The sequence below is a fragment of the Nothobranchius furzeri genome, chromosome 1, assembly GCF_043380555.1.
Source record: "Nothobranchius furzeri strain GRZ-AD chromosome 1, NfurGRZ-RIMD1, whole genome shotgun sequence".
Taxonomy (NCBI): Eukaryota; Metazoa; Chordata; class Actinopteri; order Cyprinodontiformes; family Nothobranchiidae; genus Nothobranchius; species Nothobranchius furzeri.
The window spans coordinates 83,562,152-83,583,019 of NC_091741.1; the positions used below are offsets into that span (position 1 = coordinate 83,562,152).

General features: G+C 41.4%; 1 protein-coding gene across 4 annotated transcripts in view; it reads right to left on the reverse strand.

The window, feature by feature from the left end:
* Positions 1-20,868, reverse strand: part of fgf13a (fibroblast growth factor 13a) — a 142,143-nt gene that overhangs the window by 70,494 nt on the left and 50,781 nt on the right. For 2 of the 4 annotated variants that reach the window (XM_015949142.3, XM_015949132.3), the window contains exon 3: positions 11,187-11,354. The exons of the other annotated variants lie outside the window; for them this stretch is intronic. In XM_015949142.3, the coding sequence (XP_015804628.1) occupies positions 11,187-11,354 (168 nt within the window). The remainder of the gene's footprint in view (positions 1-11,186; positions 11,355-20,868) is intronic. 4 annotated transcript variants of the gene reach the window in all.

Here is a 20,868-nt window from a genome sequence, read left to right on the forward strand (position 1 = left end):
ACCTGGGGATGGACTGTCCAATCTCGGGGGCAGAAGTTGCTGAGGTAGTCAAACAACTAAACAGCGGCGGAGCCCCGGGGGCAGATGAGATTCATCCTGGGTATCTCAAGGCTATGGATGTTGTAGGGCTGTCAAGGTTGACACGTCTCTGCAACATTGCGTGGTCATCGGGGGCAGTTCCTGTGGAGTGGCAGAACGGGGTGGTGGTCCCCATCTTTAAGAAGGGTGACCTGAGAGTGTGTTCCAACTATAGGGGATCACACTCCTCAGCCTCCCTGGAAAGATCTACTCCAAGGTACTGGAGAAGAGGGTCCGATCGATAGTTGAATCTCAGATTGAGGAGGAGCAATGTGGTTTTCATCCTGGCCGTGGAACTGTGGACCAGCTCCATACCCTTAAAAGGGTGATGGAGGGGGCATGGGAGTTTGCCCAACCAATCCACATGTGTTTTGTGGATTTGGAGAAGGCTTATGACCGTGTCCCCAGGGGCACCCTGTGGGGGACGCTCCAGGAGTATGGGGTGGGTGGCTTTCTGTTAAGGGCCATTCAGTCCCTTTACCAGAGGAGCGTGAGTTTGGTCCGCATAGCCGGTAGTAAGTCGGACCTGTTCCCGGTGAGGGTTGGACTCTGTCAGGGCTGCCCTTTTTCACCGGTTCTGTTCATTACCTTTATGGACAGAATTTCTAGGCGCAGCCGTGGTGTGGAGTGTGTCGAGTTTGGTGGCAGGAGAATCTCTTCTCTGCTTTTTGTGGATGATGTGGTCCTCCTAGCTTCATCCAGCTCTGACCTTCAGCTCTTGCTGGGTAGGTTTGCGGCCGAGTGTGAAGCGGCTGGGATGAGTATCAGCACCTCCAAATCTGAGACCATGGTTCTTGACCGGAAAAGGGTGGCTTGCCAACTCCGCGTCAGGGGAGAGGTCCTACCTCAAGTGGAGGAGTTTAAGTATCTCAGGCTCTTGTTCACGAGTGAGGGTAGGAGGGATCGGGGAGATCGACAGGCGGATTGGTTCAGCATCTGCAGTGATGCGGACGTTGAGCCGATCTGTCGTGGTGAAGAGGGAGCTGAGCCAGAAAGCCAGGCTCTCGATTTACCGGTCGATCTACGTCCCAATACTCAGCTATGGTCATGAGCTTTGGGTAATGACCGAAAGAACGAGATCGCAAATACAATCAGCCAAAATGAGTTTCCCCCATAGGGTGGCCGGGCTCAGCCTTAGAGATAGGGTGAGGAGCTCGGACATTCGGGAGGGACTTGGAGTAGAACCACTGCTCCTCCGGATCGAAAGGAGTCAGTTGAGGTGGTTTGGGCATCTGGTCAGGATGCCTCCTGGACGCCTCCCCCGGGAGGTGTTTCGGGCGTGTCCTGCCGGCAGGAGGCCCCCGGGTCGACCCAGGACACGTTGGAGAGGTTACATCTCCAAACTAGTCCGGGAATGCCTTGGGGTCCTGCCGGAGGAGCTGGTGGAGAAGGCCGGGGAGAGGACGGTCTGGAGCTCCCTAGTTGGGATGCTGCCCCCGCGACCCAGACCCAGATAAGAGGAGGAAAGACGACGACGACATCCTCGTTAGATAAAGTCTCCCACCCCATGTATGAAGCCGTCCATGCAGCAGTTACAGCTCCCAACAAACGCTGTAAACTGGCTTTTCCCCCTGCTCCTTTTTCAGACTTACAGTTTCTGTCATACTATTCTGGTCAGAGGGACTGGTGGTACCAGTGTACGGCAGCCTGGCTTCTGTCAGCGAGCCTCAGGGCAACGTTTGAATGTGTGTGCATGGGCAGATGACTGATTGTGTTGTAAAGAAGGAGTATACGATTAAGAAGAAGAAACTGTTTTTTAGCGTCTCTCAAGATGAAACTAAACAAATAAATGAATAAAAACAACTAAACAAATAAATAAATAAAATAATTTTTAAATATCATAAAAATGAGAAGAATAACTAAATTGTGATTAAAAAAATGTGAGATAAGAGAGAGAGAAAATGAATATGATAGAGGAATCAGTGGATCCCAGGAAAGCTGACGTTGGGAAAAAGAGCAGCAAAAGGAGAGGGTGGTGATGAAGGTCACGCCAATGCAGCTAGAACAAGTGAATCTTCAGCTACTTTTTAAAGGTGACCACTGAGTCCACTGATCTCAGGCTCAGGAGGAGAGAGCTCCAAAGTCTGGAGGCCACAGCAGCAAATGTATCTGTTACCTTTGGTCTTTAGCCTGGTGCTCTGGACCAAAGTGCCTTGGGGGGCTTCTAGGACTCTAGAAGGCCTTATATCAAATACAGGCCATTCACCATTACACTCATTCATATAGCATTTCCACAGTTTTCCATTCATGTTGTCACTCCTCGCCAACATTCTGCTACAATGTATTACTCAGTATTTTTAAAAGGTAAATTTATTCTATGTGAATGTTTTAAGTATTTCTTGCACATATGTTTTGTTTTTCTCTATTTTGTTGTTGTTTTTCACTGCAGTCTTTCATACATTATTCTTCTTTGGCCTTGTGAATCTGCTTTGCTGCTGGTCGACCAAAAATTCCTCTCTAGGGGACATTACAGACATTCTATTCTATTCTATTCTATTCTATTCTATTCTATTCTACAAATGTACTTTATTTCATTGTGGTATAATTGTTTCACATCCAGGAAGTTTATTTATAGTCTTCAATCACAAATTGTGTAGCAGAAGTAAACAACAAAAATGCTATAATCAATTACAGCTGATGGTTATATAAAATGGTGTCCTCTTTCTGTCACTCAGTTTTTACATTACTCTCAAAACAGGTGAGTACTGGTGGACATGACTAATTTAGAAACTTTGAAGGTGATATATGAAACTAAATTGACAAGAAAATGCTTGGGACAGTCAGATCTACCCCACAGGGAAAATTCATGGACTCCCTGATCTTGTTGACTTAGCCATCCAGGAGAACACTTCTCGGCTAGTAGCTAACCGTAAGTATTAGCAACTCCACAACATGGCAGAACCCCTTCGGGCTTGTATTATTCGTGGAGATAAAACATCAACGTTGTATTTTTTACCCAAGAAATAAGAGCAAATGGAGGCAGTGGAAGAGTTGCTTTCCTGTTAACCAATCAGAGGCAAGACATTTACATATCAAGAATAATAGTGAGGACAGGAGCGCGAGAGATTTTGTTCCTCAAACAGTGACTCACAAGGCATTTATTCATACTAGATACCGCTGCAGATTTATTTAATAATGAGTCCATGACTCCTCTGTCAAACCCGCAAATGCATGTTGATATTAAACATCAAATGTAAAGGATTTAATTATTTTACTACCCATTTAACCATGAGGACTGACTCTTCAACTCTGTTTCAAACCTTCTCATTATTATTGTCTGATATTTAAACAATGGTCTGTTTAGAATCCAATGAAGAGCAGAATGCTGCTTTAGTAAGGTACATTTTCTTGAAAACTCATTTCTATTCTAAACTGTGGTGGTTGTAAATTTTGCGTTATACATAATTGTGTGTAACTTCCACCATGGCAGCTGTCAGGCACCTCTCTGCAGGCCTCCCATTAACACAACGCTGACTCGGCATTGTGCATCGTTGCACCAATTAAAGAGGCTTAACGCTTGTTTACTCTGGGGAAAACACACACACACACACACACACACACAAATTGCTTGTGTCACAGTTACTTTAACCTGACATCTCTTCCCTTTATTAGCCAACTGCATGCAGGACTAACACTAATGATGTAATATTGACATCTTATTTTTCATTTTTGTCACCAGATCACATTGTCATACACATAATTTACTTATGTAACAGGTTTAGCCAAAATATGTCCTTGCCATTGAACGAACACATTCATTTTTAGAAAGAAATATCATTTAAAGGTACTTCATTTGGGCACTGGAGTGTGTGGCTGTGTTTTTTTTCTCCTTTTCAAAGCAGCAATCTAATGAATCTTATAAAACAACTCACCAGAATGCACCAGGTGGTGGTCAGGGGTGGGTAGTAACTAGTTACATTTACTCAGTTACATTTACTTGAAGGCTGCGTAGTGGCGCAGTGGTTAGAGCTGTTGCCTTGCAGCAAGAAGGTCCTGGGTTCGCTTTCCGGCCTGGGATCTTTCTGCATGGAGTTTGCATGTTCTCCCTGTGCATGCGTGGGTTCTCTCCGGGTACTCCGGCTTCCTCCCACAGTCTAAAATCATGACTGTTAGGTTGATTGGTCTGTCTAAATCATCCTTGTGTGTGTGTGTGTGTGCGCGTGCATGATTGTTTGACCTTTGTGTCTCTGTGTTGCCTTGCAACGGACTGGCACTCTGTCCAGGGTGTACCCCGCCTGATTGCCCATTGACCGCTGGAGATCGGCACCGGCCCCTCCGCGACCCCACATGGACAAGCAGGTTCAGACAATGGATGGATGGACATTTACTTGAATAACCTATTAAAAGTGTTTACTTTTAGAAGCAGTTTTATAGCATTTTCTTGAGTTATATTATTATTAAGTATCAGTACTATTAATTGAGTGCAATCTCTAGCTACTCTACAACCTCTAGTTACTTCACTGAATGCAGATCAAGCAAGCTTTTGACAGAAACACAATTAGTTTGGTTTAAATCTGCTGAGAACCAAGCAGTGAGGAGAAGTGTAGCGTGCAACAAGACCCAAACACGGGAGTGCTAGCGATGGGTGATGTCAAGGCCACTGACACAGCTTAGAAGCTACTGTGACTGAGCACGGACTGTTGTGAAGGGCTTCCTGAAATAGGGTGTGTGTGATGATGTGGAGAGGCGGAAACCGGTATGGAGAATGCTGGGAAGTGGAGTTCAGGTAAAGTATGGTGCAAAGTGGATTGCTGGAGAACTAGAACCGGGACAGGACCCCAAACCTTAAGGATGGCTCCTGACGGCCCAAAACAGAAAGACTAGGAGGACCCGGGGTTGGCGAGTACAGAACCTGAGGGCCCGGAATTATCTGACCTGACTGGAAAGGAATGTACTTGACTAAACTGGCCGGGATGGAACATGACCTGAATGGAAAGGATAGGAGCACGACTTGGACAGGAGAGGATAGGAAAATGACGTTACTGGAAAAGACTGGACTCCTGGAAAAATAGCTTTTTGTTTTATAAAAATAAGCTTTGACAAGCTAGAACTGCATATTTTTAATCGCTAATTGAGGAGAATAAGAATATTCCTAAATTTATTTTCAGTACAGTTGCCAAACTTACACAGAATCATAGCTCTGAACCGTTTATTCCCTTAGCCCTCAGCAGCAACGACTTTATGGGATTTTTCACGAGTAAAATTAATTCTATTAGAAACAAAATCATTAGCATCTTCCTTACTGCGATTTCTTCCTCCTCAGTAAGTGAGGCAGCATCAGAGGTAACTGTAGAACCTCATGTGCGTTTCAACTGTTTTGATCCTGTTGAGCTGTCAGCGTTATCAAAAATATTAGCTTCATCCAAACCTTCAACTTGCATTTTAGATCCAAACCCAACCAATTTTTTTAAAGATGCATTTCCTTTGGTTACTGCCCCATTCTAGATATAAATAATCTATCCATAGTAAATTGATACATACCACAGGATTTTAAGGTTGCAGTAATCAAACTTTTACTTAAGAAGCCTTCTCTGGATCCAGATGGCCCAATGAATTATAGACCAATATCTAACCTTCCTTTTTTATCCAAAGTCTTTGAGAAAATAGTGGCCATCCAAGTATGTGAGCATCTAAACACTAATGCTCTGTTTGAGGAATTAGAGTCTGGTTTTAGAGAGTATCACAGCACTGAAACTGCATTAGTGAAAGTTACAAATGATATTCTCATGGCCTCAGATAAGAATCTTGTTTCTGTTCTAGTCTTGTTAGATCTCAGTGCTGCCTTTGACACAGTTGATCACAATGTTCTTTTAGAAAGACTTGAACACATTGTAGGGATTAAAGGAACAGCGCTAAGCTAGTTTAAATCCTACCTGTCTGATAGATTTCATTTTGTAAATGTACATGACAAATCTTCTTCATACTCCAGGGTTACTTGTGGAGTACCACAAGGTTCAGTGCTTGGACCAACTCTTTTTACTATATATATGCTCCCAATTGGTAAAATCATTAGACAGCATGGGATAAACTTCCACTGTTATGCTGACGATACTCAGTTATATTTATCCATTAACTCTGATTAACCTAATCGGTTAGGTAGAATACAGGCTTGTCTTGAAGACATTAAACATTGGATGACTCAAAACCTTCTGTTTTTTAGTCAAGACAAGACTGAAGTTCTCATCTTTGGACCCGAAATTCAGAAAAGGAAATTGCTTAGTCAATCACCTGACCTGAATGGCATTAAATTAGTCTTTGAGAACAAATTAAGGAAACTTGGTGTTATTTTTGAGTAGGGCATGTCATTCAAATCCCACATTAAACAGGTTTGTAGGATTTCCTTTTTCCACCTTTGGAATATAGCTAAGATTAGAAGCATCATTTCCAGGAGTCATGTTGAAAAACTAGTTCATGCATTTATTACATCAAGACTGGATTACTGTAATTCATTACTCTCAGGAAGTCCACATAATGTAGTTAAAAGTCTTCAGCTTGTCCAAAATGCTGCAGCTAGAGTTCTGATGAGAATTAAAAAGAGAGATAATGTCTCTCCGGTCTTAGCTTCCCTACATTGGCTGCCTATTACATTTAGAATAGATTTTAAGGCCATCCTTCTCACAGATAAAGCTCTTAATAATCAAGCTCCATCATACATCAGTGATCTGATTGTTCCATATTTTCCTAACCGAGCGCTTCACTCTCAGACTGCAGGTTTACTGGTGGTTCCCAGAATATCTAAACATAGAATGGGAGGCAGATCTTTTAGCTATCAGGCTCCTCTCTTATGGAACCAGCTCCCAGCTTTAGTCTGTGAGGCAGACACCTTGTCTACTTTTGAGACTAGGCTTAGAACATTTTTATTTGATAGAGCCTATGGTTAAAATCTGATGTTAGCCTACATCCGGACAAGTGGGGAAGTAGAGGGAGGTGGAGTGTACAGTCGGTAAAGAGGACTCTCCCTTGCCCTGCCTCCAACATGCCTCCATCTAAAAGGCTAGGCTATCCAGGGTTATCTCTCTAGTTCTGCTGCTATAGGCTTAGACTGCTGGAGGACATACTGACCACTTTCCACACTCTACTACTTTCTTGTACAATTTGCTCTTTAACTGTATTATTTCCTGCTATTTCAGCTGTTAACTTTATTTTTTCTCTAAGTGTTTTTCTCCCCAGAAGAAGCTACAATGGTGTTCTGCTAAGATGTGGTAGCTTCATGGAGGGGACCTGAATTTGACTGGGACTAACTGGAAGGGACTGAGTTGGACATGACTGGAACCGGACAGGGCTGGAAGGAACCAAACTGGATTGGAGTTGAACAGATGGGAATTGAGTAGACTGGACTGGACTGGACTGAGACTTTACTCAAGAAGAGTGGACTGGACTTGAACATGATTTGAGAGGAGTGGACTGGACTGAAACGTGACTTGAGTGGACCGGACTGGAACTTGACATGGACTGCTGATTGGCAGAACTGGAAAGTTGACAGGCTGGACTGATGGCTGACTAGGCTTGACAGGGGGGATGAAGGGACTGACAGACTGATCATTCAATTTCCCTCTGGGATTAATAAAGTATTTTTGAATTGAATTGAATTGAATTGAATTGAATTGAATTGAATTGAATTGAGTTGAACTGGGAAACTGACAGAGTGGGCTGGAAGGCCTTACACACTGAGCTGGATGGCTGACTGAATAGACTGGCTAACTGACAGGAGTGAACAGCTGACTGACTGGACCAGACAAGTTGGCCGGACAGGACTGGACTGGATCTAAAAAACTTTAATTGGTCCAGACGGAACTGGACTGTCTCAAAAAGATTTTTTTTAATTGGACTGGGCGGAACTGGACTTTACATAATTGGGCCAGATGGAACCAAACTGACCAGAATTCAGCTGGACGGAACTGAACCGGACAGAATTGCGCTGAACGGGACTGCACTAGATTGAAAAAAATTACATTGGTTAGTAAGGAACCAGATGGACAGGAAAATACTTCAACTGAGCCGGACCGGATCGAACTGAAACAAGAAAAGCCCTAATGAGGCCCGTCTCTAGTGGGAACCTGTGAGCATTGGCAGTAGCAGAAAAACAGTGCGCAATTTGCGCACTGAGGTACGTGGCTGCATGCACTTTGCTGGGTCTCTTAACTGGCTAAGTCATCCTGGCGGGACTCCTCACCTCTGCCAAACATAGCGAGCAGTGAGGAGAAGTGTAAATGCCGGAGTGCTAGCAGTGGGTGACGCCTAGGCCACAAACGGAGCTTAAAAACTATGATGACTGAGCACGGACTGTTGTGAAGGACTTCCTGGAAAAGGGTGTGTGGCAACCGGTGCAGGGAATGCTGGGAAGTAGAGTTGAGGTAATGTCTGGTGTAAAGTGGATGGCTGGAGGACTGGAATCGTGACATTGAAAGGATTACTCTCTAAACTTTATTAAAATTCATTTGGAAGTTTATTTATTCTGCATTCATTTACTGTTTTAAAAACACTGTGATTTATTTGACCTAACCTAACCATTTTTTTGTTCTTGAAACCTAAAGAATTGAACCCTAACCCTAACGTTAAATTTTGATCTAATGGCCTTTTTTCAACCCCACAGTTTTGGGTATAAAATGACCAAAACTGCTCTGAAGAGACAAATTAACCTGGTGCTTATTCAGAGCCTGGACATTAAATGTGACTCTCATTGCTCCCATTTTACATTGTATAAAGAAAGTATTTCTTTATGTGATGATAATGGAAACTGTTTTAAATTAAAACATGGTCAAGGTTTTTGATGTCTGAATACAAGTGAAACCTTTATGGCAGACTTACTCAACCTTTTCTCCATCAACATGTTTTGTACAAGACGTCTTGCCCCACGCCACTAAGACATATACATATACACACACACACACACACACACACACACAATATATATATATATATATATATATATATATATATATATATATATATATATATATAGGGCCCAGTGCACTTGTGTGTTTACGTCTGTGCAGGGCTTGCTTGCTGTTTCTGTGTACATTGCATAGCCTGGAATTGTAAGCACAAAGTCTTGCAGTGGATTGAATTATAGATGGATATTTACACAGAATTGCCCCAGGCACCATCTCTGTGTTTCTATTGTCGAGAAGCAGAATTGAGCCAAAGAGCAAAATAGGCGAATGGGATGCAGGACAGGGGATTTCAGAATATAAACACATGACAAAAACAAAAATAGAGAATGAATGCAGAGCTTTTGTTTTGTTGTTGTTGTTATTTGTTTTATCCTCTCAGGTGCCACAGTATTTCAAGCTGTCAAAAACTAAGAATTATAATAACAATCAGCCTTGGAATATGCATCGGCGTATGACTGACTTGGTGAAAACGGAACAACGTAGGGAAACACAGAAAGCCAAGATCAGCGCTGACTGCAGTTTCTGCAATCCTCTAACTTACAAACTCAACAAACACACAAAATATTATGAAATCCAGACCCTATGAAGATCACTAGTAAGTACAACACAGCACAATTGGAATGCTGTCTCCATGGTAACAGTGTGACAAGGCTTAAAACATTAAAAAATGGACATCAAAACACTATTTATTTATTTTTTTCAACATTCCAGCCAATGTATACACATTTTCTTCTTTTCACGTCAGTTCTCAACTAAGTTTGAGACCGCCTGTTTGGTTGACTGCAGTGCTGACTCCATGCACAAACTTACACCATTTCCATCCGCATCATGTATCAACATTAATGTCTTACGTAAGAGCTGTAGTCTCCCCTCCTTCCTTTGTAAATTCAGTCACGTCCAACCAAAGCTACAAACTGAATAATACATCTGTGCTTCTCTAAGCAGACCTCCACTCTCTCTCTCTCTCTCTTTCACACACACACACACACACACACACACACACACACACACACACACACACACACACACACACACACACACACACACACACACACACTCACACACACACACGCACACGCACGCACACAGTCTCTCTTTATCCCACAAGAATAAGTACAAGTGCTTGAGCTTTCCAGAGGGTATGCAGGCAGTTAGCAACAGGTTAACTGACATCTGTGTACAGAATTACCTCCAGAAAGGAGGCATTTTTAGATGCAGCAAAAGACAGACCAAGACACTGCAGTAAGAGTAGTGAGTGAGTTTATCTCTTACCTAGGAGGATGTCTGCAAAAAAAAAAATACAAATTCTCCAATCTTAGCACTCCATGAGGGATAGATGATAAATGAGTGCCAGACAAAGCGGGGTACGACTGCATGCTCGGAGCACAAACCTCTTTTTCTTCAGTTTGTCTGTATAACTGTACTAGTGTTAATAGTCCTTCGTGCAGCTTTAAGCGTTGAAGCAGTTGGGGTAGGGGTACATTTGGGCATAAAAAATAAAAAAGCGGAAGACAGAAGCAGCAAGGTGTAAGGAGCAGTCAGTGAGAGCAGGAGGCCAAAAGCTGAAGGGAGACACATGGAACAAGAGAGGGTTGGAGGCTTGCTGACTTGCAGTCTGCAGCTGAATGTCTCGTTCTTCAGTCATGATTAGGAAACATAATCCTCTAAACGGGGTGATTGCACATTTCTTTATGAGGCCTTCTAAAATTGCCTCGTCACTGAACTCATTAGGGCAGCAGCTGCCTCCATCCGTTACCCCTTCTCTTTTTGTGCTTTGCTTCTATCTGTGCATGCGCCTCGGGGTGGAATTGACCGAGGAGTTAATGGTTTGGAGTGGGGAGGGGTTTGAAGAAAATATGCTCCTCAGTCCAGCATAAGCAATATGAATACACACACACACACATGCACGCACACACACACACACGTGCATTAACCTAAACAGATACACCCCCTTGGGGGATGTCCAGAGACTTTGAGCTAAAGGTTCTCTGCTAGCAAACACCCCCAAGGAATTCATTGTATACTGCACTCAAACCCACAACAACTGTGTACACATCCATTCACACGTGAACTCAAGTATGAAAGAAAAAAAGAGCGTTTGGAGAGGTGAACCATCGGTTCAGACTGAGTATGAGATATGAAGACAAGACGAGGGAAGACAGGGGTAGGTGAGGAGCATCAGCAAATCAAAACAAGGAGGGGGTGCGAACAAACCTTCGGGCTCTGCGCTTTCTTTGAGGACAACTTGCTTCAGTGGGCAGCAGAAGATTTCGTGACACTTAGCACGAAAAGGGGACCCTTTACTCCTTATATCCGCAGAGTGGATGGAGTCCTGCCGTAACATAATGTACTCCTGGGTACCTGGGGCAGCATCATCCTGGACTGCAGCGATGCCATAACAGAATGAACTGGAGTTAGAAGGCTCACCTCACACAGGCTAAAGAACAACATCAATGAAACAACACGGCAAGAGCTCAGGCACATGAGAAAAGATATTCAACTTTAACATCAGCAACAGCTTTAGACTTGAGTAATTACTGAAGACAGCAGAGAAAGATCAGATTGAAAAGGGAGTAGACAGGATTAGATCAAAAACACTAAGATTAGAGAATGCCTCAAAATAAAGACACCCAAATTAGCTGCAGTGGCTTCTGTAAACATCTCTTCAGCTTGCTGAAAAAGAAAACAGTTAAAATAGCACAAAAGGAATGATAAAAACAGAAAATAAGAACATTTGGTTGCATAGAATCATTGATGGTGGAGGTTTTCAGCAGACACCAAAACAGTCACAGCTGCAGTTAAACAAAGCAGGAGAGTAAAAGGTTGTGAGGTTGCAAGGTCACCATGCAGTCTGCTACAACATCAGGTTAACATCACTAAGTGGTGGCGACCATTATCACCCCAGTTCCACCCCATTTCCTGTATGAGCAGGCAAGCAGATGCAGACATGCAGAAGCTCCCAGATCACACAGAGCTGAGGCAGATTAAATTTGATAGTCATGCAAACTGTGACTGACATCAAGGAGAGCTCCTGCAGCATCACCCCGCATGTGATTAGATGACTCCTCTGTGTGCACTGAACATATCATATCCGTCTTCCAGTGCAAACGTTTCCATCGTTCACCCATTTCTTTTGTGTTTCTGAATTAGCAACAAGTAAACTAGCCACAATAGATTATTTTTCTTCCACACACACTTAGGAGTCAATTCTCCCAGATACTCCAGTCAAGAGAATTAAAATTTCTCATTTCTGCTTCTATTCATTTTGTTTAAAAAAAGTGTTTCTGGTTTTCACCTGGACTCAATTCAGCTATAAAACTATATATATATATATATATATATATATATATATATATATATATATATATATATATATATATATGATTAAAGCCACAGATTTTAACTATTCCTCCAGGTTTCTTTAACCATTTGGTCTCCTCTTCCTTTGTAGCCAAAGATGACCCAGGGGTGTGATTGTTGTTGACTAATTGGGAACCACATTCACAAGAGAGTTTTTAAAATATGTCAAGATGTTTACGAGGATTTCCAGTTTGATTTTATGATGTACATTGCTACTCTCTGGTGTTGCTAAAATGTTCTAATAGTTCATAACATCTGTTATGCAAGTGTCCTCTCATGCCATTGAACCCAGCATGTAACCTGGAAGCTAGATGAGTCTTAAAGGTCACATTTTATTCACTCCGGCCAAAATTACTAACATTCACTTCCATGTGTTACATCACAGCTCTTTGTTTTGATCTGCTGTATGTCTGTTCAACTGTGTTGAGGGGCAGTTTGGTCTTTGGCCTGCCTATTTTTAGCCACACATGAAATCTAAAGTTAGACTAGGACTTTTAGAATACTATAGATTAGAAGGAGCCCACAAACAAATCCAATAGTTTTCGTGTCAGTTAAATCGTAGAATACTGAAGCCTAATGAGAGTCTTTTCATAATCATTTTAAATATGACCATAAGCCCCAGGGAAAGGAGTTAATTGGCAGTTTCACACCTGGACCAGCATGGACCGGACTGGGTAGCTTTTAAAGTGTTCACATCTGGGTGGCTTTGTATTTTTCTGCGCTCAACCAGTCAGTTTTTCGGCCCTCATACCAAGGCGGTCGTTCTGCTTTGGGCTGAACAGGTCCAACACACCGATTGCCACTGATTGGCTGGCTCAAATACACGCCTACCATTACTTCTGATTGGCAGATAGAATCAACCAGAGGGGGATTCCCGCATGCGCCATTCATTATCATTCTGGATACTGAGAAGTAAATGTTGCCTCTGACTGAAGCTGCAGCAGCTCTGTCTGTCTTTCTCACAGTTAGGAGCACAGACCCACACACTCATGGCTGCACAGTGGTTGCACATATGCTCAGCGATTTCCCCGTTCCTGAGAAGTGTGTGTAAACAAATGCTACCGGCGTGGGACCCGGACCGACGCCACCCAGCCCAGTCTGTGCTGAACCAGCTGTGAAACTGCCAGATGTCACCAGGTTTCACCATCAGATGGTTTAGTCTCCATTTGGTAGAATGGTGCCCAAAAAACTGCACTGGCATAAAAAATAAATGACATAAAAGGTAATGAAGGTGCATCAAAGTTGGATGACTTCATGACAACACATGTAATAATTGCCATAAGCTGCTGTGCAGCGGCTCATGTTGTGCAGAAAATCACAAATCTATCTCCACTGACCTTACTGCCTCCTATGAACTAGCTCCTACAGTTTGTGTGTTTTTGTTGTTGAAGCTGGTGGTAAACAACAACAACAACACCATCCCACCAATAACCTCACAAACTCCCACGTATCACAATGATAATTCCTCTATCGGCTCCAGAGACAAAACATTATTTTATTAGATTTCATGATATTAAACTTAACAAATGCCACCATGTTCCTTTAAATTTCTCAGAATCTAAAAGCACATATGAATATGTTTTTGTTTGATTTTGTTTCCTTCATCAGCAAATCAGAGAACATAAAGAAGCCATTTATACTTGCAGACATCAAGGTATAGTAAATCATATTATTGCTGTGGTAAAACATATTGTTTCTGCTATTTTAAAATTCGACATGATTACTTCCCTATAGAACATGACAGGCTTGTGGAAGACAAATAGAAGAGATTCAGAAGATTTTTAACAAATGTCTGGTAGCAGATGACATTAATTAAAGAGCAGGCCAACCATCAGAGGCTATAAAAATGAGCGGCAGTGGAAAATGAGACCATGCAAGGGGGTGGGTACCGTTTTTTTTACAGCTTTAATGAAGAGTGGGTATAGGGCCTGAAGGAAGCATGATGGATTGTACGGCACAGTACAGTACTACAATCCGTATGAGGATGGCCCTACAGAGTGAGCTGTCACCCAAGTTCATGATCTATAGGCAGTGGTGTTGCAACACTGGACCTTCAGCAGGCTGCAATAGATGCCCTTGCTTTGCTGACATGAATAAATCTTTACAGGGATGAGTACAAATGAGAGCATGGTGAGGGAGATGCTGCTTTGTCTTGGTTAGTTGGTCATCTCTTTAAAGGTTTTAGGAATTATAAGTCATGTCTAGGGCTTTACAGAAACAATATGGCAGATGCGACATGCATGGTTGTGCTTTGCTTAAACTCAAGGGTGTGTGTAATGGGGGAGAAGGCTCAGTGTCAAACCTTCATAAGTGACACCCATCCTCACAAACTGTGTTTAATTAGGGTTCAGGGACGTGTAATCAACCGAAGCATTGTCAGGTCAGGAAAAATGAACCACACTCCTATTTATCGCCTGCAATTTGCACTATTTACGCAAGTCACGGGTCACATTCATCAGTGAGCTGGAGCACAGACATCATGACTGGATTCAGTGATTTAGGCTCAGAATTAAGCACAGAAACAGGTCTGTAGCCTGGGGTTTTTGTTTCAAAAATAGCCTGGCCTGAATGTGGTTTTACAAGAAGCAGAAATCTAGCACATTGTCTTTTAGGATGCCTTTGGTTCAGCGTGGATTCATCTCAAGGAAGAATATTTTTATTCTGTTTGTAAGTCACCTTGCAGGCGGCAGAGAAAGTTAAGTTGAGCTGAACTTCAGGTTTTCTTTGAAACATGGAATTATTGCATATTTTTATTCACACTTTTATGTCTGAGCTCATTGTTTTTCACTCCTCCACACTTTTGTCCTTCGAGTCCTTTGTTCTTTCAGTTTTTTGTTATTATTGTTACCAAAGGCCTGTGTAAGGTGACACGGTCATTTGGGCTGGCGTTGGGAGATAATTAGCACAAAGAAAAACAGTCTAATTTCATTCATCTATACCTATCTACTATTGTACGGTATAATACCCACCTAGTTCATTGTACTTTATATTTAAATATGATTTACTAGAAAGTCATCTGAAGACTCTGTAGTACAGATGCATTGAGTTCAGTTAATCAAGTTGTTGAAAACATAACTTATTCAGTGTGGCGGTATTTATCTAATTCAGTTAGTTAAACATTGTCAAGGTGAAGAAGCTAAACAGGAAGAGACTCTCACTAGGACTTAGAGATAGGAAGGAAACGTGACTAACAAAGTAACAGTTACTAATATCAGTCAATACGTCGGCACACAGCATGTGTCAACGTTGTTCCTTAGAGAACACTGACAACTTATTTTGTTGGTTTCATGAGTTTAAAAATGAAATAGTTGTGTATTCATTCTGTCAGGAGGGACCTCAATTAAAACTTCATATTAATATAGTTGTTTTTCTTTCTAAAGCTGGATTGAAGACATATGATGCTAAATTTCTACTCTGGAGTGGTTCTCCTCATATCTGTCTGAGCGTTCCTTTCTCTGTGGCCATCTCCAAGTTTAGGCCATCCACCACCTCCCTCACTCATGGTGTCCCACAAGGTTCTGTACTGGGGGCCTCTACATTTCCTCCTCTGTCTGCTTCCCCTTCAGCACTTCCTGAGCTCCCTTAAAGGAATCTCGTACCACGTTTACACAGATAACATCCAACTGTACATCTCCTTTAAGCCCCTTGAGATGTCTAAGCTGCAGCTGTTACACACCTGCTTAGACTCTATCAAAACCTGGATGGCTGGGAGCATTCTTCAGCTGAATGAAGATAAGACTGAGATCCTCATCTGTGCCCCACACAAGCTGGTTCCCAAAGTCAGAGACTCTCTTGGTCAGCTTGCCTCTCACACCAAACCTTCTGTCAGGAATCTTGGTGTGACCTTTGACCCAGCTCTCACCCTGGATTCTCATGTCAGTTCTTTTGTTCGCTCTTCCTTTTTCCATCTCAGGAGCATTGCTAAGCTGAGTTAATTTCTGTCACATTCTGAACTTGAAATTGTTATCCACACTTTCAACTCTTCATCTCAGTGGTCCAGTGACCAAAGCCTACTGGTTGTGCAGCACCAGGCTAAAGACCAAAGGTGACAGATCATTTGCTGCTGTGGCCCCCAGACTCTGGACCTGTCTTCCCCTGAGCCTGAGATCAGTGGACTCAGTGGACTTCTTTAAAAAGCAGCTCAAAACTCTCCTGTTCAAGCTGGTTATTGTTTGAACCCTTGTTCATCCTCTACTTCCTCACTAGCATCTATTCATGTTGGAGTTTCTTTAATTTCTGTATTTTCTGAGCACCCATGTTTTCTTGTTTTCAATTTTTTGTTTATTTTCTTATTATTCTTTAATCATTTAAATTTAGTTTATTTGTTTGTGAAGGGCCCTGTGAGTTTTTATTTTGAATGGTGACATACAAAAAAACCTAAAAATTATTTTTCTTTCTTTTAATTTAAATAATTACTTCTTACAAGTACTTTGTGACTCATAAAATAAAAGTTGCATTGACTCATTAGCTTGATTATTGCTGGTTACAATGTACAAACATTGCCAATTAGCTGAGTTTTATCTGTCCTAATATTATTTTGGTATCATTTAATGAGTACTCAGTATCTTGCAACAAATATTGCATCTTGTTGCTCCAAAAACGAAAACTATTAAAATAAAAATATTGTAGATATTATTATCGTAGAGCTGCACCGTGGTGCAGTAGTTAGCGCTGTTGCCTTGCAGCAATAATGGTTCTGGGTTCACATCCCAGCCTGGAGTCTTTCTGCAATGTGTGAATGGGTGAATGTTTTATTGTGTTGTGAAGCACCTTGGGGGGGTTGTAGAACCCTAAGAAGCCGCTATACATATACAGACCATTTACTTTCTGCAAGGACTTTGCATGTTCTCCCTGTGCATGCGTGGGTTCTCTCCGGGTACTCCGGCTTCCTCCCACAGTCCAAAAACATGACTGTCAGGTTAATTGGTCTATCTAAATTGTCCTTAGGTGTGAGGGTTTGTGCATTGTTGTTTGTCCTGAGTGTCTCTTTGTTGCCCTGTGATGGACTAGCAATCTGTACCGAGCCTGTTTGCCCGTTGAATGCTGGGATAGGGGCAACCCTGCATGGACAAAAGGGTTCAGATAATAGATGGATAGATTATTATTGCAAATGTTGTAAATTATCTACAAAATGTATTTTTAAGCTGAACAATTCAAAAATGTAATTGTTTTTAATCTAACCAGTATTGGTGTCAATGCAAGACGTTACCAGTGAAAGATGTGGAAACACTGATGTGTCTTTTTATTTTACGTTAGGGAGTCATTATAGTTTATACTTTATTTTTACACTATTGTTATTATTGTCTCTTGTATCTGTTTTCATGATTATTTGTATCTTGTGCTTTAACGTGTCATATCGAGGTCATTCCATTTTATCTTCTCTGTACAATATTTTTTCTACTTCTGTGAATTGGACTGAGTCAGGAACAAAGAATACTTGATTTGACTGTTTTAGAAGTCTCCTCTTTTTCTTTGTGATGTGAAAGTTGACCAGTGGATTAGATTTAGTATGTGAAAACATGATAATTATAAAACCTGGTGAAACAGCTATGGCACAACTGGTGTGACCTGGTGTTTCACAACCCCTATGTGTGTCCTGACCTCAACTTTCAAAACATATCAGCATTAAAAACTATAGGTTTGGTCTAATCTTCTTCAAATGATTAATATTATGGGCAGAATAAATTCCTGGAATGTATTAAATACTTAAATGATTACATGTTGATCAGCAAAATAGAGAAAAGTCATCAATAAATAAATTCCATTTAAAAAACACCCTGATATCCTTTCCAGCCTCCCTATTATTAGTCCATTCTCACACAGTCTGCTTTATGAACCAGAAACCTGTTCAGTATGCCATGTGATGAAGAGCATATGTGTGTGGTATGAGTCACATGTTGCAACTATATGAGGAATGCTCCACTTATTCTACACGAAAATCATTTTCTCACTGGTTTTAGCTGCAAAAAGTGCCTCACTGGAACTGAATAATATCTTGATTACAGTGCAAAAAGAGCTCAGTGTTCCATTAAATATGATGTACAAAAAGAAAATATCACCAGGTAAAATGATAAACATACACATTTCAGATCCCAACATGATAACAGTTACTTTGTCCTTATCCTGGCTAAATGTCACCACCCGTAACACTTATAAACCCAGAAAAAGTTATTATAATTCATGTCACTGGATGAAAAACCAATTAGAATAGAATAGAATAGAATGCCTTTATTGTCACTATACAGGAGTAAAGTGAGATACAGAGCATCTCCTATTCAGTGTAAAACAAACATACTTGGGGGGCGGGGGGGGGGTGTACAGTTCTGCAGCGCTATGTACATATGGACAGTAATGTTATGTATATACAATTATTGCACATGGAATTTGGTATCAATAGATAGTGGTGGTCAATGGAGGAAGTGGGAAGTGGGGGGCTGTTATCAGTGCATGTGTGAGTTCAGGGTGGTTATTGCTTTAGGGAAGAAACTGTTTTTGAGTCTGTGGGTTTTTGTATTAATGGACCTGTAGCGCTTCCCTGAGGGAAGCAGTCTGAACATGTTGAAGCCGGGGTGGGAGCTGTCCTTGATGATGTTTGCTGCCCTACTGAGACAGCGGGAGGAATAAATGTCCATCATGTAGGGGAGAGGACAGCCAAATTCAAAGTTATTGAAATTTCATGTTGGTCTGGTTTAGATTTAATGGTTTGGTTTTTGTGAGTAAGTTGTCTCTCTTTAGTATTATTCTACTGAGAAATGCACAAAAATAAAACAATTATAAAATACCATTTTATGTTACTTGAAAATCCAGATGCTTGGAACAAAACAGACAAATTTATGTATTTGCATGCGTACTTATAAAGGACAAGTACAACATTCTTCCTTGCCACGCTTTCAGCTGTTTCATGTTTCTACCTGTGAAGCTGATTAATGCTCACGATGCATTTCACTTCAATTAACACCTGACAGGAGCAAATAGGATTACGGGGCATATAAGAGGCCTACTGCCTGACGATCATTCGGACTGTGGCTGTTGGAAGATCGAAGCGTTGAAGGGGGAGGTTCAGGCGTAATAGGATCAAAAACCCAGAGGAATGAGTCACCCTGAGACACTTAAGAGGCATCGCGTGTGTCGTGTCAGCCTCAAAGAAACATATGATTCATGTTTTTGTTCATGCCAACCCTGTTAACTGCAGATTGTTAAAGGGAGCATATTATCACTTTTTTCTAAAGTTGTAATAGTTCTATGGTAGATATAAAACATGCTTATTAAGTTATTTGCAGTAAATCTCTCTCACATAAAATAAGTTAATCTCTTATTCTTGACATTTTCAGTACCTTCCAGAATGAGCCATTTCAAGGCTCTGTCATTTAAGAAAACAAGCTGGAACTGGCCACACCCACCCATCCCCCACTCCGGCTGCCATAAGCTGAGAAGCTCCAATATATGTGAGGAGCTTGGAGTAGAGTTGCTGCAGCAGCCCTCTCTTGCAGGTAATAGGTGGTTCTGTTCTAATTTCCTCTTTTAATTACATCACAAACAGGGATTTTTTGAAACAACTCACTTTAGGCACGATTCCTACACTGCAAGAAAGAAATTGGGTGTTTTGTTTTGTTTGTTTCCACCTTTTCAGTGTTTAAAGTGGCAGCTGACCCACATGGCAGTACAAAAGTAAGCAAAAGGTGAGTTTTGCATAATATGTCCACTATAAACAATACAGTAACAAGGATGCACGTTTTTTCCTGTCCATCTATGTACAGTTTACTGGTATTTTAATGTGTATGAATTACACCCAGTTGTGGAGTTTCTTATTAAATCTTTGCTTTCAAAGGCTGGATAGGAAAACATCAACCAGTTCTTGCATAAAATGATGAGCACTTAAAAGAAAGACACTTTGTTTTATCACACCTTGTTTTGCTTTCTTGAATTTTTGAAGCATTCAACAACAAAATATATATATATATTGGTAATATCTTGGAATATTTTGTAATAAACAGATGATAAATTAAAATAATAAGAAATTCTAGAGCTTATTTTACTTTTTGTCCCATCAGTACCTAACACTGGTATCTCACTGGGCTACTATTATGACAAATAAGAGGAGATGCTGAATTTAGAGCTAATTTGTAAATTCATACAGAAATTATGCAGTCAGGTCACATTGTAGGTCACACTGGGACATTATTTTAACTATTGGATGTTTTTTGGCAATGGTGAATCTGGGATTAGAAGTTTGCCTGTAACTGGTGGGTTGCTGGTTTGAACCCCAGCTCGTGAATGTGTGCATGGCTGACTGTTGACACTTAGGAGTCCTCTGATTCAAGAAAACACTGTACAAGTGCAGGTCTTTCATCGCTTTTTATGATATTTTGTTCAAATTTCATGTGACACAAGATCAAGACTGTGTGAATCCCAAAGGGAAGTTATTCACTTTTGTAAATGTTTCAAGACATTCTGCACACCCCCTGATGAATGTTGTTTGTAATTTGTTGCCAACATTCACAGCTAAGGGAGATACACAGTCCGCTCATCTAGACTT